A 26,821-nucleotide genomic window follows, 5' to 3' on the forward strand; every position below is an offset into this window, starting at 1 on the left:
AATTCTGACACGAAAACATGCTTGGTCCTGACACAAAATATCGTATTTAATAATTTAATCTTTAAATCTTTTATATAATAAAGACGTAAATACTTTAACAATTACAGGAACAGATATGAGTCGGTAATTTTTGGGGTCATACACATTGCATTTTTACTATTTTCAATGTACATTTTAAATTTTACCTTTGTAAAATTTAAGCTTCAATGTTAAGACTTTACACATGTCTGAGTGTTTAATTAATAATAAATGTCGTAGAAAAATTAGTGGAGCGAGATTTAAATGTAAAACTCAGAAAAAACATGTAAGTATAGGAAAATCTGGGAGTGCCATGTTTTGACTGAACGCCATACTCTTTCTCTTTGTTATATGTAATAGAAGAAATACTAAAAAACAAAAATTCACGATTTCATAAAATTAAATCCTCGGTTACAGTTTAGGTGTTCAAAAATACTTAAACAAATGAACTTGGTTCAGGTGTGTCTGAATTGTGGTTCAACTATCAATCAAAAAATACAGTAGTATTGAGTATATGTAAATTAGATAATATAGTCAATAATATACCATTTTTCACGGTAAAATCACAATTTTATTGCTATTGGGTTTAGTATTTATAAAACGAGAAAACTTACAGTAAAAAATTTTCAGTCGTTCAATGGCTTATACCAGTAAACGTATACATCGTTCTCTTCAGGAATCACTTTATCGGGTGCTGCAAAATATATAAAAATATAATTTCGCATATTTGTAAGAATCGAATTAAGAAGAACATTAAACAATTATGTAAATAATAAAACGAATTAGGAAGTGAGCATAAAAATGACTGAAAAACTTACATTGTTCAAAATAGATTGTCGAATTGTCGACTTTTTTATAAAGTTGCCAGTAAATTCTTTTTTCGGGATCATTGACTAGGCCGAATATCATATATATATATTTTCCCCAAGTATAATCAATATATTTAAATCTGAAACGATTTAAATGTCATCTTATATAAAGGTAATCGAATTAGTAGCATATAATATAATTTTAATAATCTTAATACAGTACATTCCTGGTATAATAAACTCTGTAAAATTACTTACTATATACATTATGGTCGCGCCAATCCGAACTAATTGAGACAAATGGTGATTCGGAATAACGGGGTTAAGGATATTGTGTGTATATTTTGATGCCATTTTTTACTATTGTAAGATACTTTTCAGTGGATAATAGAAATTAGAATTGTTATTAATTAAGTCAAAGACGGTGACAGAAAGAATGAGCGAGAGGTCTCCCTCTCGTCTCTTAATTTAACTTAGAGAATAGAGATTAGATGTTCCATATAAAAGACGAATCATTATCGCAACGTAGAATAAAATTTTTGTAGCTCTTCACCTTCACGTTTGATATGTAGTATTTTATAGTTGTTTATCAAATGTGTTATTCTTGTTCAACCTGTGTATTTATTTGGGTACCTGTCAACTTACCCATTAACCTCCCCACTCATTTTATTTTGCCCTCCTATAAAGCAATCCTCTGACAGAGCCGCCGGTAAGTGGAAACAACTAACCACCTCGGTTCTCACAATAAATTTAATCATGAAACGATAAGAAATAAACAAGAATAGAATTTCAATCATTTAAATTCTAAATTCTATAATACTATGAAAGTGTTTACAAAATTAGCAATTGTAATCATGTTTGGACAATATAAATGTAGATGAATGTATAATACATTCTCTATTATACTAAATAAATGAACCAGCGACGAGTTGCTCAACTTTCTCTTCAACATTCAAAATTTCGGTTGCCTCATCTGTTATCATATTTTATTAAAACAATTTTTAAATATTAAAAAATAAAAAAAAAGCTTAATTTTGACAGTAGAAATGAGTTTTATAAAAAATGGCAATAACAAGTAAAAAGGTCGTTAGTCTTACCCTACTGAAAATACACACGATCCCTTTTATTTTTCTACCCACTCAATATTTAACCACCAAAATTTAACAGTATTGATCTTTCTGATAAGCAAAACGGCCTGCAAAATTTTAGATACATTTCACGAAAAGCACAGGAATTATTAAACTTCAAAGAAGATGAACAAAATGCCACACACTAACATCGAAATATACAGAAATTACCATTAAATATTTTTACATTTTTTGACATATCAAGGTATCTCTTACGTTTAGAAATGTAAAAATTCTAGGGAATAATTTTTTCACCGATCGTCATAATTTTCCTCCGTTATATACATCAACCAATAATGTAAAAATAAAATGATAAGCAGTTTTATCAAAGATATTTTAATAATTCATGCGCTATATGTGTTACGTTCTGTAATACATAAAATACATAGAGTGGAAAGCAAAGCCATTAGAAATAGATATATAAAAATTTTTACTGTAATTAGTATTAATGTAGAAGATAATTTATCTCTCTCATTCCATGAATATTCATCTAACACCTTTAATAAATAAATAAAGCTATTGATTTGTTAATACTGTAAAACTTGCAATTAGCTGACACCCAGGCCGAAAAGTGACAAAATTACTTGCTTCGTCTAAAAAATTGACAAAGGAATGGTAATCATTAAAAGGAGTAATCTCATGTCCTCGTGTTCTACACACTAAGGTATTGTATTAATAAAGAAAACCGGTCTTAATTAATAACTTTAAGCAAAAGCCACGAAACTACCTTTTCAATATAAGAATTGATGTGTGCGTAAGAATTTCATGGAGAAAAGAAACAGATGATAAAAACTTACCGAAATTTATTATCTAATTCTGAAGCTAATCGCATGACATCGTAAAACGTCGAATTAACGGGAACGTTTAATAAAATATTAAAAATGATATCTTTGTCTTGTCCAAAGAAAATAAAGTAGCTAACACGGTGCTTCGGGAGTTTTTTAGAATCGATTTCTTCCTGCATTGTAACTTTGCCTGAAAAGATTTAATAATAATCAATGTGGAAACTGCAAACACCAAAAGAAATTCAGATACCAACGTGGTTCGACCATGGAGCATTTTAATTTTCCCAAATCGACAAATGTTTTTCTATTCAGTATTGGAAGTATTAAGTAAGTTGCCAAACTATCCCCGAAGGATCCGTCTTGGTTTTGTTGCGAAATGATATAATTAATGGCTTTCGTTACAATTTGTTCTTCCGCGATGCTGAAGTTTAAATCCACGGAAAATAGCGCCTATTAATATAAATCGACGTAATAAAATGAATAAATTACAATACATACAGTGTATTTACGTAGTAATGAATTATTGAAACTTACGTGCATTAAAATGGCAGTTGTGTGCAAATTTCCGAAGCTACCGTCTTCATTCTGTAACGTAGTTAATTGCTCTGTTATTGCGCTAAAGGATGGAATTTTTCTATTATACTTAAAAGTTTCATCCGTGGAAGAGTTTATTTGATATGATTTAATTCGGTTTTCCATACACCACAAAGCCATAATAGCATACGTTTGAGTATCTGTAGAAAATTTCAAAAATAAATATATCGAACTTTTAAAATTTTATAAGAAATACGATTAGAAAAATTTCAATATTATAAATTTGCCTTTTTTCAATAATTTGATATTTGCCCTTTATCTGTGCACGTGTCCGAATCGAAGAATAAATGTTATTATTAAATCCTCGGACACTTTATTCATTTTACTTATTTATGTTATATACATTATTCTTTATATACTATCGAGACACAAGGGAATAAATATTATCAGAAATTCTCTTAACTTTAAACTTCGAAAAACTTATTTGTAAAATCTGAAATTTAAATTGCTCTCTTTAATTAAATAAACGACATTAATACAATGCTTTGTAATATGTTTGAATTCAGGTAACAAAATTCTTAATTTTCACTCAAATACATAAACAACTTTTTGACAAAATGTACACCTTACAATTAACCTAATGCTGTTGATAACGTTGCATTACAATACTTATATCTATCTTATCTGTAGCTTTAGCACGCTTCTACGTAGATGCTGTATATGCTACAGACGTGTACCTTATATTGTAGCTATAGGTAAATAGTATATCAGTAGCGTATTGTGTATTTGCACGATATCTAATACCATACACGCAGAGGCAAAAATATAATTCTATTAATTAGAAAAATTAATAGAGTGGAAAGCAAAGCCATTAGAAATAGATATATAAAAATTTTTACTGTAATTAGTATTAATGTAGAAGATAATTTATCTCTCTCATTCCATGAATATTCATCTAACACCTTTAATAAATAAATAAAGCTATTGATTTGTTAATACTGTAAAACTTGCAATTAGCTGACACCCAGGCCGAAAAGTGACAAAATTACTTGCTTCGTCTGGAAAATTGACAAAGGAATGGTAATCATTAAAAGGAGTAATCTCATGTCCTCGTGTTCTACACACTAAGGTATTGTATTAATAAAGAAAACCGGTCTTAATTAATAACTTTAAGCAAAAGCCACGAAACTACCTTTTCAATATAAGAATTGATGTGTGCGTAAGAATTTCATGGAGAAAAGAAACAGATGATAAAAACTTACCGAAATTTATTATCTAATTCTGAAGCTAATCGCATGACATCGTAAAACGTCGAATTAACGGGAACGTTTAATAAAATATTAAAAATGATATCTTTGTCTTGTCCAACGAAAATAAAGTAGCTAACACGGTGCTTCGGGNTCTTCTTGCGCCACCAGAGGGTCTTTTAAACAATAGGTAGTCTGTTAGCGTTGGTCAGTAGTAGTCTTAATGCAATACGAACGTTTGTTTCTTAAAAATTTGATCACGATTTAAATACAGTATTTACCAGGGCTGTGGAGTCGGAGTCGTGGAGTTTTGGTGTTTTAGCCGGAGTCGGAGTCGGATTGGTAAGGAAAAGTCGGAGTCGGAGTCGGTAGATTTTTACGCGACTTCACAGTCCTGGTATTTACTTTTAATATTACCGATATGTCATCGAAAAGAAAACGTGTTGTATTATCATTAAAAGACAAATTAAAGTATTTGTTTCGATTATCCGGATTTTTCCTTACCGGGACTACCTTCATCCCCAATTAGTCCGGATAATCGAGGTTCTACTGTATATGAAACATACATAAGATTGATTAGATATTAGAATCTAAAACATATTTTTTCTGTTTATAAACCTTTACTAATCAAATGAGATATTTATCATTACCTGTCAAGTATGGTGAATTCTTTTTCGTTAATGTAATTTCTTCTAATTTTCTTACTTGACGTGACGAAAGAGTTTGATTTAAATTGCAAATTGCCAATGCAACCATAGCATTAATTGATTTTGTCTTTTCCATTTTCTCTTTCAGTAATTCTACTAAATCGTACCCTTGAAAGTTTCTCGGATCAGAACAAATTGCCAGTAACGAATGTACGTACGATGCTATTTCGTATGCTTCGATATTTTCTACGCCCTTTCTGAAAAACGTATAGGCCTATGTATTTTTACCTAAAAGAAGTAAACAATAGTCAAGTACAAAATATTTTGCATTACGTGAGTAAAGCTCCAGAAAGTTGAAGTTTTAATTGCTTTAACATTAATTGACTTTCATGTAGTTCGAAATTCAGACTATCGGAGAGACGAAGTGTGACAATTGCTCGACTGGTGTCCTTTCCCCAACCCCAATCCGATCTTCGTTGCCTAAGCAACCAAGAAAGCCCTTTTCCTGTACTTTCTATTACTCCAGGTATATCTTCGATTCGATAACCTTCTATTTCTAAAATAAAATAAAATAAAGTAAATAAGAAAAAAATAATTACTGTTTATAGCTATATTTGATAATTATGTAAATATAATTACAACTTACGGCAATCGCGTTCGTCAGACTTATCTGTACAGTCTCCCTCACCGTCGCATACCCATGCAATTGGAATGCACTTTTGATTATTTTCACAATAAGTTTGATCTTTTTCACAATAGGGGTAATCTTCAAATGGATCAATATTTTATTATGAGATAGTTACTTTCATAAAATATTTTTAATGTTTTTAACAACATATTCCGTATTAAGGATTATATTCATATGAGTAAAATGAATGTTCTGTCTGAAGCGTTTAGGTTTAAAAAAACACTTATGGAGTTTTATATTTGCGTGATATGTTCTAGAATTTATATACCACGGGTGGGCAGAAAAGAATTCAGTGTGAGCCGAAATGTAGGTTGTGCAAAATGCATGGAAGCCACAGTTCTGCACCGCACTTCTGTGTCGCAACTTTATTATATAATATAAATATAATATAAAACAAATATTGAATATTTCTAATAAACATATTTTTACAAAATTGTGGAAATAAAATTGTAAAAATAATAATAAAAAGCAGAAATTAACACTTTCAGCAAGATCCGCATTTGCCCATGTCTGTTATATGCCAATAACATAAAGTTTATTTTATTCTACTTAATAATTAATCGATTATCACATTGAAGTAAAGGTTATGAAATGAAGTAAAGGAAATAAAGATTGACTGCATATTCAATATTCTTTGTTGCTGTCGAAACCGTGTTGTTATTTATATATTGTATGCTGGCACAATGAAGTGACCTCTTAACCAACACTTGGCAAGTTTTCCACCTTTATTTAGTTAGTACGCCGTGCTATACATTTGCGTTTCGTGTGTTCACCCCTCCTCAGCCAACTCACTCCAAATTTCAGACACCTGACCAATACATGGCGTATCTGTAGGCAAACAACCCCGACATCATCATCCAGTTTTCCAATTTGCATATATCTGGATGATGATGTCGGGATGATAGCCTATAAAATGTGTTAACGAATGAAAATGAATTTCTATGTAATGGTTTACTTAGATTTATGTCACAGAATAGTTAGTGTTTATTAATCACTCTGCCTGTACGTTGTAAATTGAGATTTTAAAAAACCCGATTGTGTCATTGAAAAAAGTGTACGGGAATGGCATTTATGATAGTCATTACGTGACCTTTATGGTTGTCTACAGATACGCCATGTATTGGTCAGGTGTCTGAAATTTCGAGTGAGTTGGCTGAAGAGAGGTGAACACCCGAAACGCAAATGTATAGCACGGCGTACTAACTAAATAAAGATGGAAAACTTCCCAAGTGTTGGTTAAGAGGTCACTTCATTGTGCCAGCATACAATGCATATTCAATAGTTTAGTCATTAATATAGAAGCATTGTTTTAATTAATCAATAAAAGGTGGAGTCAGTGGCTTAACCGAACATTGAAAAATAATCAGAGACATTAGCTCTCTGGAAAGAATTTTTCCTGACATAGAGAACGTTCTGTAATATAATTGTATAAAACCAAGTATCAATAGGATCGATGAGGATTGAAAACATGAGAACTAATGAGTTCTGTATACGATTGTTTGAACTTGGATATCTTACGTCACTAAGCTAGTATTATACCGCATGAAAGTAGCGGATATAGTTAGTTCATCTACTAGATCATGGCATACAGTATACAATTTACCAGACCCGTGACACTCGTGCTTAATTAAAGCTGTGTGGCTATCTGAGCGCTTAATGGTATTCTGGTATACTAATTTAATATTATTAATATCTGAAATGCTAAATAAGTACGAAAAAATAACTTTAAAATGCCAGAAGATGCTCTCCACAGCATAAGTTACGTAAATTTTACAACTATCAAGCCGAAAATTTGTAATTTTATATAGTTAATAGTATATACTACATAATTATAGAGTATATTAATTTACACAATTAATTTTATATAATATACTATATATATACTGGAGTTACCATTACATATGTAATGTAATAGCATGTCTAGTATACGGTTGAATTTTTTAAAACGTACAATACAATTATTTTAAATACGTCCGGAATTTTAAAAATAATAGTTTGTAATAGTTAATAAAAATTTACTTATAATTTTACTTACATCGGTGTAGATCGACATTTGTGATATAAAAGAGAGAAATGAAAACGTACAACAAGAATCTCTTCATTTCTTGAACTTCTAATGAACTGTTAAGTATAGGAGAAAAATAAAATCTATTTCTTAAAATTTATATAAACATGTCTTAAAACATAACAGGAATTTGATGAAATATAAACCTCAAGGGTACTCTGATAAGATAATTCGTAAGAAAATGCTGTTGTTAATAAACAAATCACTTATAACGAACAAATATGTAACCTATTTTTAAATAATTTTCGTATCGTATAATCGTGTATTTATATAAATAAGGATGTTTGTTTGTTCTCTAGGCACTCCAGGGTTGTTTTGAAATTCGCAAGTTACGTTAAAATACTTGTAAATTAGAAAATGTCTTGCATACCATGCAAAATATTGATTTAATTAATTTCAACATACTTCAATATAAGAACTGTAACAATTACACGAAATTACCCGTTTCTTCGTATCTATTTAATATTTAATGGCTTTTAACTATTAACTTATAATGTAAGTTTCAAGTTTGAACATATACACACTTGAAGTAGCAAAAATTAAAAAAGAGAAAACACGAATTGTCTATACAAACACGCAATACAGTCATAAATATCAGATTTTATATATAATCGTTTAAGAGTCCAAAGATTTTTGTCGTTGGCACCCCTCAAAGTCGACGTCGTTTCGGTCACGACCATATGACAAACGGAGAAAAAAGGAGTGCAGAGTCACTTCGCGAAATTGGATAAAGGAAATTCGCGCTTTGTCCCTGAAATTTGAAATTTTTAAAGGATTTTATATCCGAATCCCATGCCTTGATTGGTCCCCATTCTCTCTCGTCGTTTCTCGATTGATCTCGTTTTCATGTGGAAATAAGATCGATCGAGTGACGAGAAAGGTCGACTCTGACCGGGAGATGTCGACGGAACTTCGAAATCTGTAATCGTATTTTAAATGGTTATGGTTCCCTTTTGNCGATCGAGTGACGAGAAAGGTCGACTCTGACCGGGAGATGTCGACGGAACTTCGAAATCTGTAATCGTATTTTAAATGGTTATGGTTCCCTTTTGGACTTTTTGGAATTTTAACTATAAGGGTGAGACTATGCTGTTGTGAGTGAGTGAAAATAGGTAGGAAAAAGAGGTGATGACGTTTCTCCCTCTCGTTAAGTATAGTACGATCCGAGCGAACGGAGTAAATATTATAAGTAATTAATGTTTGATTAGTAGAATTAATTAAATATTACAGTCGCAATAAAATTTTGTAAGCGTGTATTTTAGATTTGTATAAATTCAAAATTTGCTGTTACAATTGCAAAATAAATTCGTAAAGATAGAAATATGTAAGTTTATTTAATACTTATTACCATTCGTGTTCATAATTAAAGTTAGACTAAAGTTTAAAGATCATCTGTAAGATATAAATTGTTTAGTCTCGAAATACAGCAAATGTAATCAGTTCAAGTCGAACAGAAGTACAAGGTCAATTGTCTCAACAACGAAAATATTTACTCTAATTTTTCGAATCAAAAGGTCCAGTGTTCAGTTGAGCTATACTTTTTTAAATGAATAAAGTATTGTTAGTACTCCTAAATTAATTATTCTGAAACTTTAATCTCTGCTCTCATCTTTTGAAGTTGCGAAGCCAGAGCGATACTCGAGCTCAAGTGTTAAAAATATCATAAACGTGTCAAATCAGGGGATCGTGCTTTGATTCTAACGATCGTAAAATTGGAAGAAAAACCTAAATGAAGTCGGAAATCAATAAAATTATTAATCGAGAGAAAAGAAAATGTTTTTAAATAACCTTAAAAGGAGATGCAGCGCTGAGATTATGTAAGAATTCGAAACAATTAAATACGAGTAGGAGTTTAGGTACTGTACGATTAATATCTCTTGATCGGATTAAAACACATTGTCGAATTAAACCTTTGGTAGCTCGAAATAGTCTAGATACAGGAAACCGACCAATCAAAAGCTAGAGATCCGAGGAAGAGAATCCTTTAAAACCTGGATTTCAAAAACATTGAGATATCTGTTAAAGACTTTTGGAAACGATTGAATGTTTAAGATGCCGTAAAAATCATTGGAAAATCATGGAATAAACTTTTCAAAAACAACATTGAATGATGCCTGAAGGAAACTTTGTCCATTTTTTTTAAAAACGAGTAGGAAACAACGCGAGAGACTGATAATGTCGCTCATATGATCATCTTCAAACAGTTGTTAATCTTGTTAGATTTGGAAGTCAATATTGACGACGTGAACGAGCATGATTCACTTACCGTGTTTCTCCGAAAATAAGACAGTGCCTCTTATTAATGTTTGCTCTGAAAGTTGCGCTAGGTCTAATTTTCCATGAAGAATAATTTACATTTATTTTTGAACAAAAAAATTCCTAAGCCGAACTTAGACGAGAGTGACGTATATCTGGTCGTGTCGAAATGAACTTAAATAAAATCTAAGTCACGAACCGATGTCGATAAAGTTTATTGAACACCTCAACCGATAAAACCGATCTGGCATGCGGTACGACTACTCCTATACAGCACCCCTAATGGATGGGAGACAAGTCCCACAGCCCAAATGCCAAGCAAGTAGCGACCATTCACAAAAATAGCCATTATCGCCCGATCCAAAGACCGGGCTAGGCCATTGATTGCCTTACACTCAATGGCCTCAGCAGCGAACTTACGAAGTTCCCGTGCTGGTGTGGACTTCCCACTGGTGTTTCAACTTAAACTTTTTATAGCGTCGACATCGCGCTCGATGACCAGTTAGTGCTTACTTAACCGTAGCACTATGCAAATATGACGTGGCGTGTTCCCGTCCGACCAATTACCGATCACCAGCCGTAACGTTATGCAAATCTGTGATTCCCAAGCTATAGTCTTATGCAAATCATGCGGTGTGGCGTAATTGTCTGCTGACCAATCAGTGGTTGTACTTTCAAAAAGCCAACGGGCCACTTTCAACCATCTGTCGATGACCGTTACCGGTAAAAAAACTTTGCTAAGTCTTATTTTCAGAGGATGTCTTATTTTCGGGGAAACACGGTAGTCAGGAGCTGACAATTGATGATTTTATAGATATGCATGAGCAAAATGTCACTGAAGTATCCGACACTTCAAATCCAGTTCCACCAGATGAGCACATGACGATTGCTAGCATGACAAAAGGTCTCAGCTCAATTGAAAAGGGCTTAGAGTTTTTACAAAACTGATTCCAACGAAGAACGCTACAAAGTAAGGAATAATAAAATTATTAACTTGCTACGAAGAAATTCTGCGTGAAAAAAAAGAAGGCATTGTGTCGTCAGACGAATTTCTTAGCATTTATGAAGCCACTGACATCGAAATAACTTTTTACGTAACTCATTTAATTTTTAAATATTTTGTATTAAATTAATATATATAAAGAGCTGCAATTTTATTAAATGTTTTTCTTTTAAACTAAAGTTTTTGTTAGTCTTTAGTCTAAATTAAAGAAAATTTATGTGATTGTATGCAACGTTGTACCCTGACTTCGCGATTTTCGTCAGACAAACCTATCGCGTGAATTTGTATTACTGTATTATAATATAACANCGCGTAAATTTGTATTACTGTATTATAATATAACATAACAGAAGGGTGAGAAGTTTCTAATAATCTTAATATTTGTTGTTGTTATTTTTTGCCCGAACAAAGCCGAGCTCATCTCACCTACTGATTTTTGGTGTATAAAAAGAAAAATCACATTAAGAATGTTACAAGACATTGAAATTATTCGACAAAAAACTAGGATTCATACAAACACCAATAAACCTTATAATGTCACTAAAATAACAATAAACTAATAAGCCTGTGATTTAAACGCGTGTATTTTTAATCCATTAAATGCTGACAAATGATGTTTTCGGTAACTTCCTTCAAGATTAAAACAAATGGACACGAGAAGACCTCAAATACAGTTGACGAAGAAACCATCATTTATGTTGCTGAATAATCAATTCAAACAAATTAACAATAACGACAATTGTAACAGTAAGAAAGCAGTTATTATTTATTTTTGCGAAAAATTTTCAATAAAAAATGTACGATACTGATACTTCTTTATATTAAAACACCGTGTGAACACTGAATTTGATGTTATTACATTTTTCACTTGCCAAATCGTAATAATAGTAACGATTATAGCACATCTACGTTATCTTATACATTTTATATGCCGTTGAATAAAAGCTATATATACAACACTGCATTCTACAATGTTTATTCGAATTTATATTTTCAAAGTAATTTTTAAAACAATGTATATTATTCTGTCACTTTTCTTCAGTTTTTGTTTTATAGAGTTAGTCGATCTGGCAAGTGAGCAGCACATATTAGAAGCACAGAACATCAAAAAAATAAATTCTTGAAAGAAACTTCAAGACAGCACCAGTTTATTGTACAGGCCTTGCAAAATGCAGTCAGTTCTTCAAATAATCAACTTTTTCTTGATACTGCTGAAACATTTATCAGGGCAGAAATTCCGTTATTGAAACAAATTAAAGAATTATGTTGAAAAATATATTGGAAAGTAATTGCCAAATGAAAGTATTATTTAGAAGAATTACTTGCATTTTGTCTACCAAGAAACTTTTCAAAAAGAGTTAAGTACTGTGGATGAGAATCCAATCGGCATTATCTTGGATGAGACTACTAATGCCTTCAGCAGCTGTGTATTAAATATCTTGATAGTTTTTCTAATTAGTGAATACATGAAAGGTATGTTGCTGAAATCATATTTTTGAAAAAAAATCTAACAGCACAGTCGTCATGCAAGCTTCTAACGATGCCTGCTCGAAGCTTTGGCCACATAGAATTCCATACGACGATGTAATTCTTATTCTTTCAGATGGTTCTCGCTTTCAACAATTTGAAAAAATGTACCCAAATATGAAACAAATGACTTGTTTAGCACATGCTATCCACAGAGTGTGTGAATATATTCGCGAAGATTACTGTGTAGTAAATTCGTATATGCCAGAAACGAAAAAATCTTCGCTAAAGTGCCCAGTAAAAATTAGTAATACAAAGACATTACTTGTCTGCCTGTTCCACCTCTTCTAATAGTAATTCGCTGGTAAACTTCAATAACTGCTGCAGTGCTTCATTGTGAAAATTTTCAGATGACTTCAGATATTCTTAAACAGTTGCAACCAAAAACTGCCGCAATATATAAATTTCAACAGGTCATAAAAGAACAACAATTGGAAGAAGAACAGTACACAAATTTAAGTTTTTATTATGAGCAATAAAAAGTTCGGATGAAACCGAAAATATATGGAATGTCAAACAAACTAGACCGTTAGAGGGAATTGCATAAAAAAAGCTTGAGCAGTCAACTTGGAACAACCCAGATATTCGTGAATTTGTTCAATGCAAAGACATGCACCAGACAATTAAAACACGTTCGATCCACTTGTTTCTGTGCAAAAATCCGGTCTTAATAAAAATAAATTCTATATATATGTTTTTATACTTGTAAACAAAAACACATAACGAAGAATATAATCACAGTCAATGTATGTTTGAAGCAGGCCATATTTTGGCAAATGATAGTTCAATAAAGAAACATACGACAGAAATCATGTATCCAAGTAATAGCATTACAATCGGGGTTAGTAAATCTTCCACCATTAATGGTCGATATGATTCCGAATCGAATTTCATTTCGGACAAACCTAAATATTCATAATAGGTTATTCCTGCATCGAATAATCTGGATATTCTGAAATGGGTAAAAAAACCAACATTACGTTTAAATGATGATTTTTCTGTAAATACGATATAAAAACCGTAGACTTACATTTTATCAATAATTGGCTCATAAATTGATCCCTTCGTCAAACCATATCCCATTGTAAAAGTTTGAACAGAATCACTAGAAATGAGAACTTCTTTATCATCATATTGCTTCAATTCCTGTTTCATGGCAAATTCTTCAGTAATGAAAGCAAATCGTCCTTCTAATACTTTTTGAAATTCATCTTCTTCCGAAAACAAATTCTTTCTCTCTTGAATATGATTATTTATTATTTTAATATGTAATTCTGTCGAATGCTACAAAACAGAAATAAATAAGTTAATAAAATAATTTTTAAAAATTTCATACTCGTACTTAAACACAAAACGATCCACTGTTGATGAAAATACCTTTCATTTCAATTATTGTAGATGGAATTTTATTAAATGCTTAAAAATATATTTATTAGAAAGACGTAAGTTTCTAAATACTTTGAAAACATATTAGCTCTGTTATGAAAGTGATAACTTCTATGCATACCATCAGATACGATGTGATTGCATTGCCAGTCACAGTGCCACATGAAAAATCTCCTCTTTGAACAGTAGTTGCTAGTTCTTCGACAGTACGTGGGACAAATTCTAGTTTCGGAGTTGTCATGAAAGACAGTAAAATGCCAGTATAACTCCATACTAGCACCACCGTTGCTATCAACCATACTGCAATAATTATTCTCGAAGGAAATCTAACTACGAAATTTAGGCGTGCTCCTAGTGAGAGAAAAAATCTAATCTTAAATGAAGTTTCTGACATTACAAGATATATATTTTAATTTTTAATTTCAACCATGATTGAGAAAGGTTCCAAAAAGAAACCAATAAGCTCTCGAGACAGTCCAAACTGAAGTGTTCTCATCCTGACGTGCTTCTTCTTTCAACACTTTGTAAATCACTAATCCACATATTAATGTAGAAGTAAATATTAATATCCATACCTGTAAAATTTTAGTAAATCATGCGTTTAAAACTTTTTAACTTTTGCAAACAAATAAAATATAAATCAACTTACTTCCAGAGAAAATTGTCGAATCAGAGATGTCCAATTAAACATTTTCTTTGGTACTTTTATCATAAATGGATATCTTACGAACGCGACATTTGAAGAATAATCAATCACTTTCAATCGTTCTTCCGTCATCACAAGGGAATTGAAGGTAATATCTGCTTTCTAATATATTTTTATTAATAGGTAATATTTCAATACAGAAATTTTATATTTTTCTACCATAATAAAAAGTCAATATTTAAAACACATTTTAAATATAAAATTAGATATGAATGATAAATTAATGGAATATGGCTGTCCATAATTGTGTGGGAGGAACTCAGTACTTTGACTTAGAAGTCACATGATTCCAGGGTTTACCACAGACTGAGACAGAGACCGACCTCTCAGTACCACACTGGGAATCTATGCAGACGTTTGCATACTTTTTGACTACTTCTAGTACTTACATTAGATTTGGATTCAATATACCGGCATTCGTTGTCCAACTTGTTTCCAAATCCTTCACAGCGGTAAGCCGAATCTAGGCCTCAATGATTTCCTAGCCTACTTGCCCATTATTAGGTCAACAATGTAAATAATTATGGCCAGCCTCACCCCGGTGATGTCAATGAACACCAATAAGATATGATGAATGGTTTCTCCGGCAGAAGTACGTACCAAAGCTAAATCATGGCGAGTCTGACAACCCCGATAAATTAACACCTCATTACTTTACCTTATTTACAATTTGTCCAATCATTCCTTTCCAGCTTCCGTTTGTTGTCTTCATACCAAATAATGTTGGGATAGGTTTCACCAATTTATATCTTAAAAAAGCCAAGTTTTATATTTAGAAATTCAAATGACTTGTAATCAAAATTATGTAATATTCTAAAATCAAATTATTTTCGTGTCTAGAAGAAAAAATTTATGTTCAAAGCAAATATTGAATGAGAACATCTTTATAATAAACCAGCAACGAGTTGCTGAACTTTCCCGGCAACAATTACAATTTTAGTGGCGCCATCTGTTATCGTATTTTATTAAAAATTTGTAAATATTTTTTACAGTTTAAAAGGGCAAAAATTTTAATTTTGAGGGTAGGGACGACTTTTATAAAAACTTGAAAAAATTTAAACAATAAGCGAAATCGTCATTAAGTCTGACTTTACTAGAGATACACATGTGAAATTCTGGAGGAACAATTAAGTAATTAGATTAATTAGTTAAACGAATACGCAGTTAATGCAGAAGTGGATTTTTCCACTTGCTTTTCCCACCACCTGAAAATTTCCGTTTACCTCTGTTTCGATAGATAAAGACAATAAAATAACTATACACATCGACAATTCTTAACGATAAAGGAAATGTAAACAAATGGTTATTAATAACGAGAAACGTCAAAATCAGTTAAATTATCAAGTAACAATAGTCACAAGATCGCGAGGGTAACATCTAAAAGATTCGAATTTGTTGCCTTACATGGTAAAAGGAGTCCGACACCTCGGTAGTACGAGGAACAAATCGCGAAGTTAGAACCACAACAAAGCGAATCACCTGAGCAAAAGTCGCACACTCTAGAGAACAAAAAAAGGTTCGAACTCAAGCTTCCGGACAAACATATTTCGAGGAACAATACACAACGCTCCACCTTTCGACATTGCCAATTTCGTCTTCCTTTTATTAAACCCACCTTCGCTGAAGATCCACGATCTTTTTCCGACCATCACATAACCTGAATCCGGAGACATCGGTCTAATAGAGATATTTTATTTGTTGAATTGTGTACACTCTTTCTCTCGGTCTATTATCTTATAAATACTTAGCTGTATATTGTAATCTGGTTTGGTTTTTTGTTAAATTGTTGCTTATTTGTTAACCTCGTAACCTGTATTTATTGTAGAGAAACGGACATCTTGCCGACTTATCTGCGATTTCCCCATTTTACTTATACCCCTCCTAGCCATCCAGTGACAACGTGAGCGGGTTTTATCAACCTGACGCCGATCAAAGGGATTTAGAGCTTTACTCTCTAACACACAATATTCCCGTTGTCTCCCTATTCGTTGACATTTAACCACCGAAATTCAAACAGCATCAATCCTTTCATAACCAACGTCCTACAAAATTTCATTAATTTTTGTCAAATAGCACAGGAGTTATTAACGTTCAAACAGGATAAACGAAATCCTACCCCCCTACACACTAGCATTCATACAAACGTATTACACCGAATTATTTTATTTTATTTAATTTTTGCATTTTTTGACGTTCGTAAGTGTCTTAAGTCCAAAAATGTAAAAATCTTGTTTTTTGACTAATCGCTACACTTTGTTATATTTAACAGACAGGAAAGTAAAAACAAATTATTCAAAAGTTACTTTTNTTTTTATAATACAACCAAAATTTCAAAATGATAACAACAGGAAAAATGAAAACGATTATATGATTACTTAGAACAATAACAAATATACAAATATTTTCTATACTTGGTTTTGTTTGGTTAATGACATGTAAATTTCTTGGGTCAAACAATCCCAAGTTAAAGATCTCTTGTAGCTGGCTGCAATATAAGTGGTGTAATTTGCAATAGTTGTTACTGTGGTTTATATGTTTTAAAATTTTCTCTTAAGACACATAAACCAAAAAACAACGATGCAAATTACACCACTTATATTGCAGCCAGCTACAAGAGATCTTTAGATTTAAGATGAAATAGTACAAATCACGTTTAGAAGTACAAGAGGTAAGCAAATACATCAATGAATGAATCAAAAGTTGAAGAACGTGATATTGAGTAAATCAAATCTAAAGTATTTCCAAGATAACTTATACTATAATTCGATAATTTTCTCCAATTGAAAAACATCACTTTTTTCTCAAATAAACAATGCATTTATTTCAAAGATTGCAAACGATTTTGTTTCAATTTGTCTTCTCCGAGTGCTGTTAGTCTCATATTGACACCAATTTAAAAAAATCAAATTACTTTTCGGGGCAGTTAATATCCACTATAACCATGTTGGTCCATCTGTTAACAGTCAAACAAATGGAAGTGAAGAAAGATACCAATGTAAAACTTCAAGTAGTTTTTTTTTTACTCTTTCCGCCCTGTGGTCACTAAGAAAGCCTCTTATAGCAGGCCCATTATGGGTTCGGCCAGGCCCACAATGGGGAAACCGGGTGGTGAGAAACGGGGCCCGACATATCCGAACGGACCACCCCCCGAAAAATTCCTGGGGATTCCTTGACCTGTCGGGATTCGATCCCGGGTTCCCCAGAGCGGTAGGCTGTCATCTTGACTGCTCGGCCATCCGGCCGCAAACTTCAAGTGGATATTGAAAGTTGTTTTGGACAATTAAAATCAAGCTTTCACTGTTTGAAAAGATTCTATTATATTGTAAATAGTCGTCATATAAACAGACTTAATATGAGTTCAACGAATCGTGAAGTGTTATTTTCATAGAACGGAAATCGGACGGCACCATTTGAACTTTACCCCAGTACATAAATAGTCCATATCACACAACATGAAACCCTACTAAGATTTTAAAGAAGTCTTATATCTATAAAAGGATATTATATGTACATAATCTGCCACAGTAATTCCAGTAAAATAAAGAACCTGAGTTCTACTGCATATACATGCTCCACATTTAGAAATCAAAATTCACTTAGTAGAGCGAAGAATTAGAAATACTGGCCAGGAATGAATCGTGACATACAGGAAGTAGTAAAATCCTGTAAGCAATGCGAAATGTTTCAACGAACTTAAACAAAACAACTTCTGATACTCGATAGTAATTTATACGTATCCATAGCAGAAGGTAACAGCAGATATTTTCTATTTGCCCAACAGTCCGTATTTGTTAATTGTGGATAGATACAGTGCCTATCCAGTAGTTTACAAAATGCCATCGACTGATGCTTTCAAAATTATTTCCAAATTCAAAAAAATTGTTTCTCAATTTCGAAATCCAGAAATGTTGCTAACTTATAATAGTCCCCAATTCATGTCAACAACTTTTAATGTATTCTGAGAAGGTAACAAGCTTTCCGGATAACGACGATGTTCAGCTGAATAAACGAAGTTTCGTAAAACTGTTATGTGCAAATCCGTTAAATATGAATTACTTATTTATAGTTACTATTTATATCTCTATTTAAATTTTGATTGAAAAACTATTGACTGTTTGGCAGTTACTTTCCGGTTAGTGACATTAGCGTGGTAACGTTTTGCACTGGCATTTTTATAAAAACTTATTCTTTGTTAACACTGTGTGTAACGATAACTTATTTGATCCTTGTGGTACGTTAAAGATGTAAAAAATTACACTACATGTATTTTGTTTTTGCGGGAATTCTACAGAACCACAGGAAAAAAACTCATTCATTAATCAACTCTGAAAAAGTGTTTCTATCATCTCCTCTGATGAAAAGTAATCTTTATTGATTGACTGAAAGGAACGTTGAAAGATCGATGGACAACAGTACCGCAAATCAAGCTCCAGAGTTCAATCAGGTAAAAGCAAATCGGAATCTTTCCAAAGACGCCATCGCGCATCGTGACAACTCGAGGCAACATTTCACAAATGTTTGCCACAATTCGAGTAGAAAATTTCTGCAAATACTTCTTACAAGCCTCACGTCTTGCCTTACAAATTCGCCATTTTTTGCCTGTAAAATGACACTAGTTCATTTCAAACATAGAAGTTTACAACGGTTTACCACTTAAACTGTTTTTTTTTCTAAGCAGAGGAATTCCATAAACTTATCAACCTGACTCAATATTACCGGTGCCAATTTCTAACCCTATCGACATGTTGTGATGGCACTATTAGATATAATCTGGTACCACTTACAACGTGCTAGTGTTAATTTACAAAATTTGAAGTCTAAATAAATTAGATACGCAAATAAGTGTGATATGTCAAATTTCTGAAGTCACATTAACAAATAGTCCCGCATATATTACCGGTGCCATTTCAGAAAGCACAATTCATTATAGATTAGCCTGTCAAAATTAATTTTTTATTATAGCAATAAAAAGGAGAAGTGCTGTACATTCAAAGATATAACAGTAAAGTGAAAACACCGTAGGCTTATTAAAATAAAGCTTGTGTATTTAATGAAATAAGTAAATACGATTTAGGAATCGATTTACTATTACAAACAGTACGGTTTTACTGAAATCATATTGTTTGTAGTAGTGTATAGAATTTCACAAAAATAAACTGCAATTTTATAAATTTATGGTTTTAGTAGTAGAAGATAGCAAAAGGTTGAAAAATCGACATGGGATGCCGTGAAAATCAAAATATTTTGATGGAGTAAAATTACAGCAACTCTCTCCTATATTAGTTTTAAGTTGAAATAAATGTTAAATTTTCTGAAAAATATCCGGATACAATTTTTAAATAGCGTTTTACTATTATTTCCTCAATTATTGTATTAATTTAATACATTTATTATTTACCTGAATTTTGCTTTGTTCAAAACAGTCATGAACGTGTTGAATAATTCTCCACCAGTGATCCTGTAATTTTCGTCGTACTGCATATATATTTCATTCTATACAAAAAATACAATAAATGTCATTAGTTTCGCTTATAAAAACAAAAATACTATTTTTCGAAGAGTTTAGTTTTTTTTTATTACCTGAAGTCCTGCAACTCTTAACAATCTGCTCTTGTTGTTGAATTCTGTATAAAGTTTGTACCAAAATATTGTATAAGACCACAAATACAGCTCTTAGAATTTCATTGTATGAATAATGCGACGATCATTTATCAAAAGAATTTGTAATTAAATTTAGTTTCAATGGCACGCCACATCTTTTTCGGGTTTTTTTCACAGGTCTAGCACCAATACGGGAGTCAAATTAACGTGGAAAATTTCCGGGGGGCACTTTGTCTTTAGCAGATCGCCCTCGAGTTTTATTGTCATATTCCAACATTAAACCCTAAGAGCGTGATCTTATAATCATCCATAGAAAACCAATACAGTCAATACCAGGAAAGTGTCGAACGGGCGAACCAGGATGTAGAAAATATGTCAACAACCAACCTGGGTGCATCATAAGAACTCTCCTAAATAAAGCAACCTTAGAAAGTTATACCCCAGTGCAGAAAGTTTTCGCAAATATGCAATACATCGAAGCTGTTCGAAGTTGATAAAGAGAGAAAATATATAATGAAAACTTAATCTGTTTATTATTTAACAACAATAGGCCCACTAGTGGCCAAATGGGTCCGTTCCCCGAACACTGGAAGTTCGGTCTTGGGATTACGCCTTGCCAAGACGGGCTGGCCACGTGGAGTTTTCTGGGTTTTCCCCACGTCTGTAACGCCTGAATAAGGGCCAGTCCCTCTGAAAAAGACCCCCTAGAAGGCATTGCACAAGTGTTCCGTTGCCGTAACTTAATAAAGAAACAAACTTAACGACAAGAACATGATAAATATAGTTAAAAAACACTGTAGTAAAATTTTTTGGTTTGTTAGTATATTTATTTTTACTGACGTTAAGGGATTTATGGCCATACTGCACCAAACACTGACAAAATTTAAACAAAGCGTGAAACAACAATACAATAACTGCTGTCGTAAAGTGCCATAACTAGAAAGAATAAAGCAAACTATGACACACGTACATAAATTTTGTTCAATAAGAAAAGTTTTGTTAAATTTTACCACAAAAAGATTTACTTACCATTTTCTGAATAAGCAATCGTAAAAGTAACTAGAATAATATGAAAAAGACAACAATACGAACGCATTGTTATAAACTGCACGGTCAGCGCCGATATGAAAAAATAACTGTTGTATGGAAAATAGCATATCGCGTGTTTTCAAGTATTGATATATTTCAATGCAACTGCTACGTTGCGTATAAAAAAAAAACAAAAAATGTAAATATTATTATTATTCCCAAAAGAAATATTCAATTAATTTTGTCGTGATTACAAGATAATTAATAGTACCATTATTAAAATTTGTTATTTACATATATTATACAGTATTAACATTTAAATTTTATTTCTATGGATAAAATTTAACACCCTGTCACGTCTTAACTGGTACATTGGGTTTAATTGTTTATAGCAACGCGACAAGTGGCGACATGTCGAGGAAAATTTCCTCCTGAGATGATTTTCTAAGGAGAACTGGCCCCTATTTAGGTGTTTCTAGTTTAAAGAACACTTACGAAGTTTTTCTTATTTTATTAAAAGTGCAGAAAAAGTCAATGATTCATGGATCATGTCGAAAAAAAAACTTTTATATTTAATTTCATTTTTAAATTGGGCTGCAATTTGAATTGAAATAACATAATCAGCTCTGAATTGAAAGTTCTTATATAGTTCCATATCTGTTCTCGGATTTTATTCAACTCAGTTCTGGAGATTAAGAAAAGACAGACGAACCAAAGTTGAGATTTATAAGTCGACAATCTTTTCGAACCCCTTCATTTGAAAGCTGATGAAAAATGATGAGCCACTTATAAATTATCAATTCATTATTGATGGCATTTATTTGTTTGTTTGTATTTGTTAAGTGATAGCAACGCAACACTTGGGCGATCTGCCAAGAGGATGCCTTCCGTGAGGTCTTTCTAATGATAAGTGGCTCCTATTCAGGTGATACAGACGTGAAGAACACTCGGAAAACTCCACGTGGTCAGCTCATCCTGTCCAGGCGCTAACCCACGACCGAACTCCCAGTGTTCGGAAAACTGAACCGCTTGGCCACTTGGCCCGTTATTTAAAGTAAACACGGTAGAGTATTTTTAATTTCCTCTATACTCTAGCTTTTACGTCTCAGTCGCGATTTAAAATGCTACTTAAAATCGATTCATAATTTAATGTAAAGAAATTTTTAAAATAATTTTAATTAAATTTAACGCCAATTGAATGAACGTCACCCTTTTATTTAGTAAATGTATTTTATTCATTTGTATAATATGAAAGTTTCTAATTGATTTTCTATATAATCCATCGGTTACATTTAATATCCTTTACCAAATTAAGCGTGTACACATATAATGTTGCGTGTTACTTACGTGACACTTGCATATTGTATTTTCTTTATCTTCAAATATAAACTTCTAACACGCAACTTCATATAAAATCAATGGAACTTGAAATAATTGTAAGTATACATATGAAGTTTCTAATATATTAATACGTGTTAATAAAAACTGCTACAGTTCCATTTTAATAAAGATTTAGACAAGACATTTTTTCTTGATTAAAATTATTTATTCTATTAATGGGAGAATAATTTAATTAATTTTTTATTCAATAATCATTTAAATAATAAATGTGAACATATAACAACTGTATTATAAAATTATTATTCTTACCGTTAGAAATGGCAACAACAGATAAATGGAACAAGATTATCGAAGAAAGAATCAAAAAATTATTCATGTCTTTTAACGAAAAGATAACACAATGGGGAAGATATTACAAAGGATTTTTGTGTGTTTTAATACTAGAAAACCTCAGAGAAAATTGATCCATTGAGAACTACTGTATTTTTAATTTTAATTAATCGCATAGTAAACAATAATATATACTGTAAATTAAGAAATGAATACTTGGTTACTTTTATTTAGTATAATATAAAGAATAATATAAAAACGAATATAATTGTATTAAAAATTACAAAATAATTCGCCAGTATAATTGAATGTAATGGATATATAATTTCAGACTAAATACTTCAGTTTAATTGTGCTTCCTGCCTAGAAATCTATACAATTGGATATTTTAAAAGTTTTTAATTTATAGATCTATAATGTTTACTCTTATTCGAACTTCCGTGCAAACACGCAAAAATCTCCGTAATACCTAAACAATAGGTTATGAAAACATTTAAATGGAAATCTCTTGTAATAACGTATAATTTACTATCTTTTATAGAACTAAATGTAATAAAAATATTATTTCAGAATCCTTTTTGTTTAGACTTAAATGACTGAAATTATATCAATTTAAAAATAATGTAAAGAAAACGATAGCCATTAGTTTACTTCTGCCTGTAATTGTATTCAATTTGAGTTAGATTTTTGGCAGAGTATATCTAATATAATTTAATTTAATTAATTAAAAACTGTGCTTTTCAGTGGCCGTTTTTCGACAGCCATGAATTACAAAAATATGAATTTTTATAAATTTAAACATACAAAACACTACTATAATAAACATCTTTAAAAAGTTTATAAATTATTTATTAATTTTATTATCTAATTTTCAAATTATTTTTAAATATACGAACGTGTTATTTATTTTGTTTTAAAATTTACTTCAGTATATATTAATAACTATAATTTGTAGAAGGTGAAAGCTATTGTACAGCACCTTGTTTCGTATGCAAGAGAATAAGTTACGTTTTCGAATGTCCTTATCGATCGTTAAATTCGCATCTTTATGTTTATAAAGTTCTGAATAAGTCAGTTGATTAGAAATTTTTTTTTACGTACCGTTAAAGTGACTCTATGTTTTCGTAGAAAACCAGTTATTTATTATTTTGTAACATTTCTCAGTAATTATAAAACGATGTATTGGTAAGCACATAAGTTTTCATTATAAAAAATTCACTATAAAATATTACTCACAATTACTCTTTATTGTCAAATATATATTACTTGTATTAAAATTACTAAAGTCTGGATTAAATAAAATTGTACTGTACGTGACATTTGTTTTAACCTTCATCTTAAATCATAAAAGTTATCTTCCAAATTATTAAAGGAGAAGAGATACTGATAATGTTTATATACCATAATTGACTAGTCAGTAAACATTTAAAGAATTGACACTTCAGTGAATTCTTGTCTCATCTTAACGGGATTAGCATAGAAATACATAGAATCACGCGGGCTATTTTCAGAAGTGTCAAAATTAATTCCAATAATGTTTATTAAATAGAGGTTTATTACAATTTATGTCATACAGGTGGCTGCTTTTGAAACAGTTACTACAACAGGTCAGCGTTATGCTAACCTGGAGGAAAGGCAAACGTTATATGTTGTGACATTCACAGAGGAGAAAGCACCATCACGTGTAGCTTTACCTGTGAAGCAACTGTTACTATCTTTGTTTGAAGAGAATGGAATGATAAGCCGTCACTTACAGAATGAATAGGCATCTAGGTGTCCAGACGCGATGCCCTGCGATTTTTGGCTCTGGACTACCTGATTTTTTGTAAAGTCAATGATGTTGGGCGATCCCGAAGATCGTCCAACATCATTGACGATGGTGAAATCTATATACAATGACAGCGTTAATTATACCATCAGAAATGTTATTTCATGTTGTCTATAACGTCACTGGTCTTCAGGCTGTGCTGACAACGAAGACCGCAACATTGGCATTTGCTATGGTGCGGTTCATTATCACGATATGAATCAACGGTTTACTGGTGGTCATAATGAGAACTAATTTCGACACTTTGGAATAAACCCCGCTTGAAACTATCATTTCTAAGCAAACCGCTTACCACATGTCAAACATTCACTGAAATATTTAATGACTGAAAATTATTCAAATGGTTAATGACTTTCGAATTTCAGTATTTTCCACTAACTTATTATCATAAACCGATAAGTAACATAGTTTAATATTAGATATAAAACAAATCATATGAAATAAAATGTAACTCAGGAATTACGGCGATTTAAGGATTACGGCGAAAATTTAAATTTGCCGACTAGAATTCTTAACCGTTGAAATTTTTAAACCGTTGGAATTATTTTTATAAAACTAAGAGCAATTAAAAAACACTGTATAATTTGGTTTGTTTAATTCTTTTGTTTTTTTTACGCTCTATATTCTTGGTTTTACCTTTTATAAGATTTTTTCTTGTGCTTATGTGTATTTCTCGTTTACTCTCAAAGGGATATAGTGAATTAATTTTCTGGTTAATCAATTTAAATCATATATCTCTGCCACAGAGTGCCACATATTTTATAGTAAAAATACACGTAATAAAACAGTAAATAATGGAGACCACCCATAGAGTGGCATTTCATTACAGCTGCACTGCTTCGAATATATGACCATGTTTATAAATTTAACATAAACAAACTTATAAATAGTACAATTAAAATTGTGAAATACATTCTTAATTTATTGCAGAGTTCGTCTTCTGGAAATACGAATCTTCTGGCAGATCATATAAAAGAAAAAAAAGTTTTCTACACTCGATCAAGGATTTAAACATACTTTAAAAGGAAATTTCGCTTTAATCGGTTACGACACAACTCTTATGATGCTGGTAAATGAACACGGTTTCGAGAAATTCACAATTTCTAAGGATTCTTTTTCTTCTTTCCCTTCTGCCTATATGTCAATCGTGACGTTTCCACACAACAAAGCCGTGTCTAATATGTAAGAGGTTTGATATTTAGTCTATTGATATATATTAATAATTTCTTCAGTTGATCTGTGACAGTAGACTTTCTCTTTATCTAGAGTTTCCAGGAAGTATGAAGTATCATCGATTATCATAATACTAAACCGAATATGAAAATGGCTGAGATTTCAAAGGTTCATCCGTTGGACATTGAACATTTTTTTGGAGCTATATTTTTGATTTCCATTGGCTATATTGTCTCTACCATCTGTTTTATTTTTGAATTGTTATATTAGAAACAGTAAATATCAAACAAAATGAAAGAAATTTTGTTTTTATAATTATTTTTTATTATTATACAGGGCACGACTTTTGCGCCATGAAGACAAATAAAACAATTGAAACCGACCTAAGTTATTGTTTTAAAGTTGTAAACATGTTTATTCGTTTAAAAAGTGTAAAATACTAAAGTTTAACCCTTGCTATACGTATATATTATCCATGTTCTAATTCTGTAGCTTGCTTTCGTTATTTATAACTTGTTTGTAAGCGATTTTTACAGCTTTAAAAAAGTTTAATTATTGTTTTACTTAATAATGTTACTGCATTTGTGAAATTTATACAGTTTATATGTTTATAGAGTAAAACCTGTATAAAGTGAAAACTTGCCTAAACGGAAAGATGATTTGGATTTAAAAAATTTCCAGTTAAAATACAAGACAGAAAGATTTCCAATGCACGAACTGA

At 31.5% G+C, this 26,821-nt stretch overlaps 1 protein-coding gene across 1 annotated transcript; it reads right to left on the reverse strand.

The window, feature by feature from the left end:
• Window positions 1-554: 554 nt before the first annotated feature.
• On the reverse strand, window positions 555-16,471 carry LOC111634213. The gene is made up of 15 exons (XM_023378933.1): window positions 16,341-16,471; window positions 15,457-15,547; window positions 14,742-14,900; window positions 14,520-14,667; window positions 14,214-14,443; window positions 13,737-13,990; window positions 7,891-8,009; window positions 5,814-5,933; window positions 5,501-5,723; window positions 5,171-5,424; window positions 3,274-3,473; window positions 2,994-3,189; window positions 2,752-2,929; window positions 837-967; window positions 555-712 (listed from the first exon to the last, which is right to left on the reverse strand). The coding sequence occupies exons 1-15, from the start codon at window positions 16,469-16,471 to the stop codon at window positions 645-647; spliced, it is 2,502 nt and encodes an 833-aa protein (XP_023234701.1). The 3' UTR covers window positions 555-644.
• Between the last annotated feature and the right edge of the window lie 10,350 nt (window positions 16,472-26,821).

Source organism: Centruroides sculpturatus, unplaced genomic scaffold (assembly GCF_000671375.1).
Source record: "Centruroides sculpturatus isolate CEXI.00-Female unplaced genomic scaffold, Cexi_2.0 scaffold740, whole genome shotgun sequence".
NCBI lineage: Eukaryota > Metazoa > Arthropoda > Arachnida > Scorpiones > Buthidae > Centruroides > Centruroides sculpturatus.

Excerpts from the sequence above, each read along its gene's own strand:
- LOC111634213 (XM_023378933.1), bottom strand. The coding sequence starts at position 16,471 with ATGTCTCCGGATTCAGGTTATGTGATGGTCGGAAAAAGATCGTGGATC. Across the intron at positions 14,668-14,741 it reads TTCGACAATTTTCTCTGGAA|GTATGGATATTAATATTTAC; the intron begins GTAAGTTGATTT and ends AAAATTTTACAG. Across the intron at positions 8,010-13,736 it reads GAGCCAATTATTGATAAAAT|AAATAGATTTTATTTTTCTC; the intron begins GTAAGTCTACGG and ends ATAAATTTTAAG.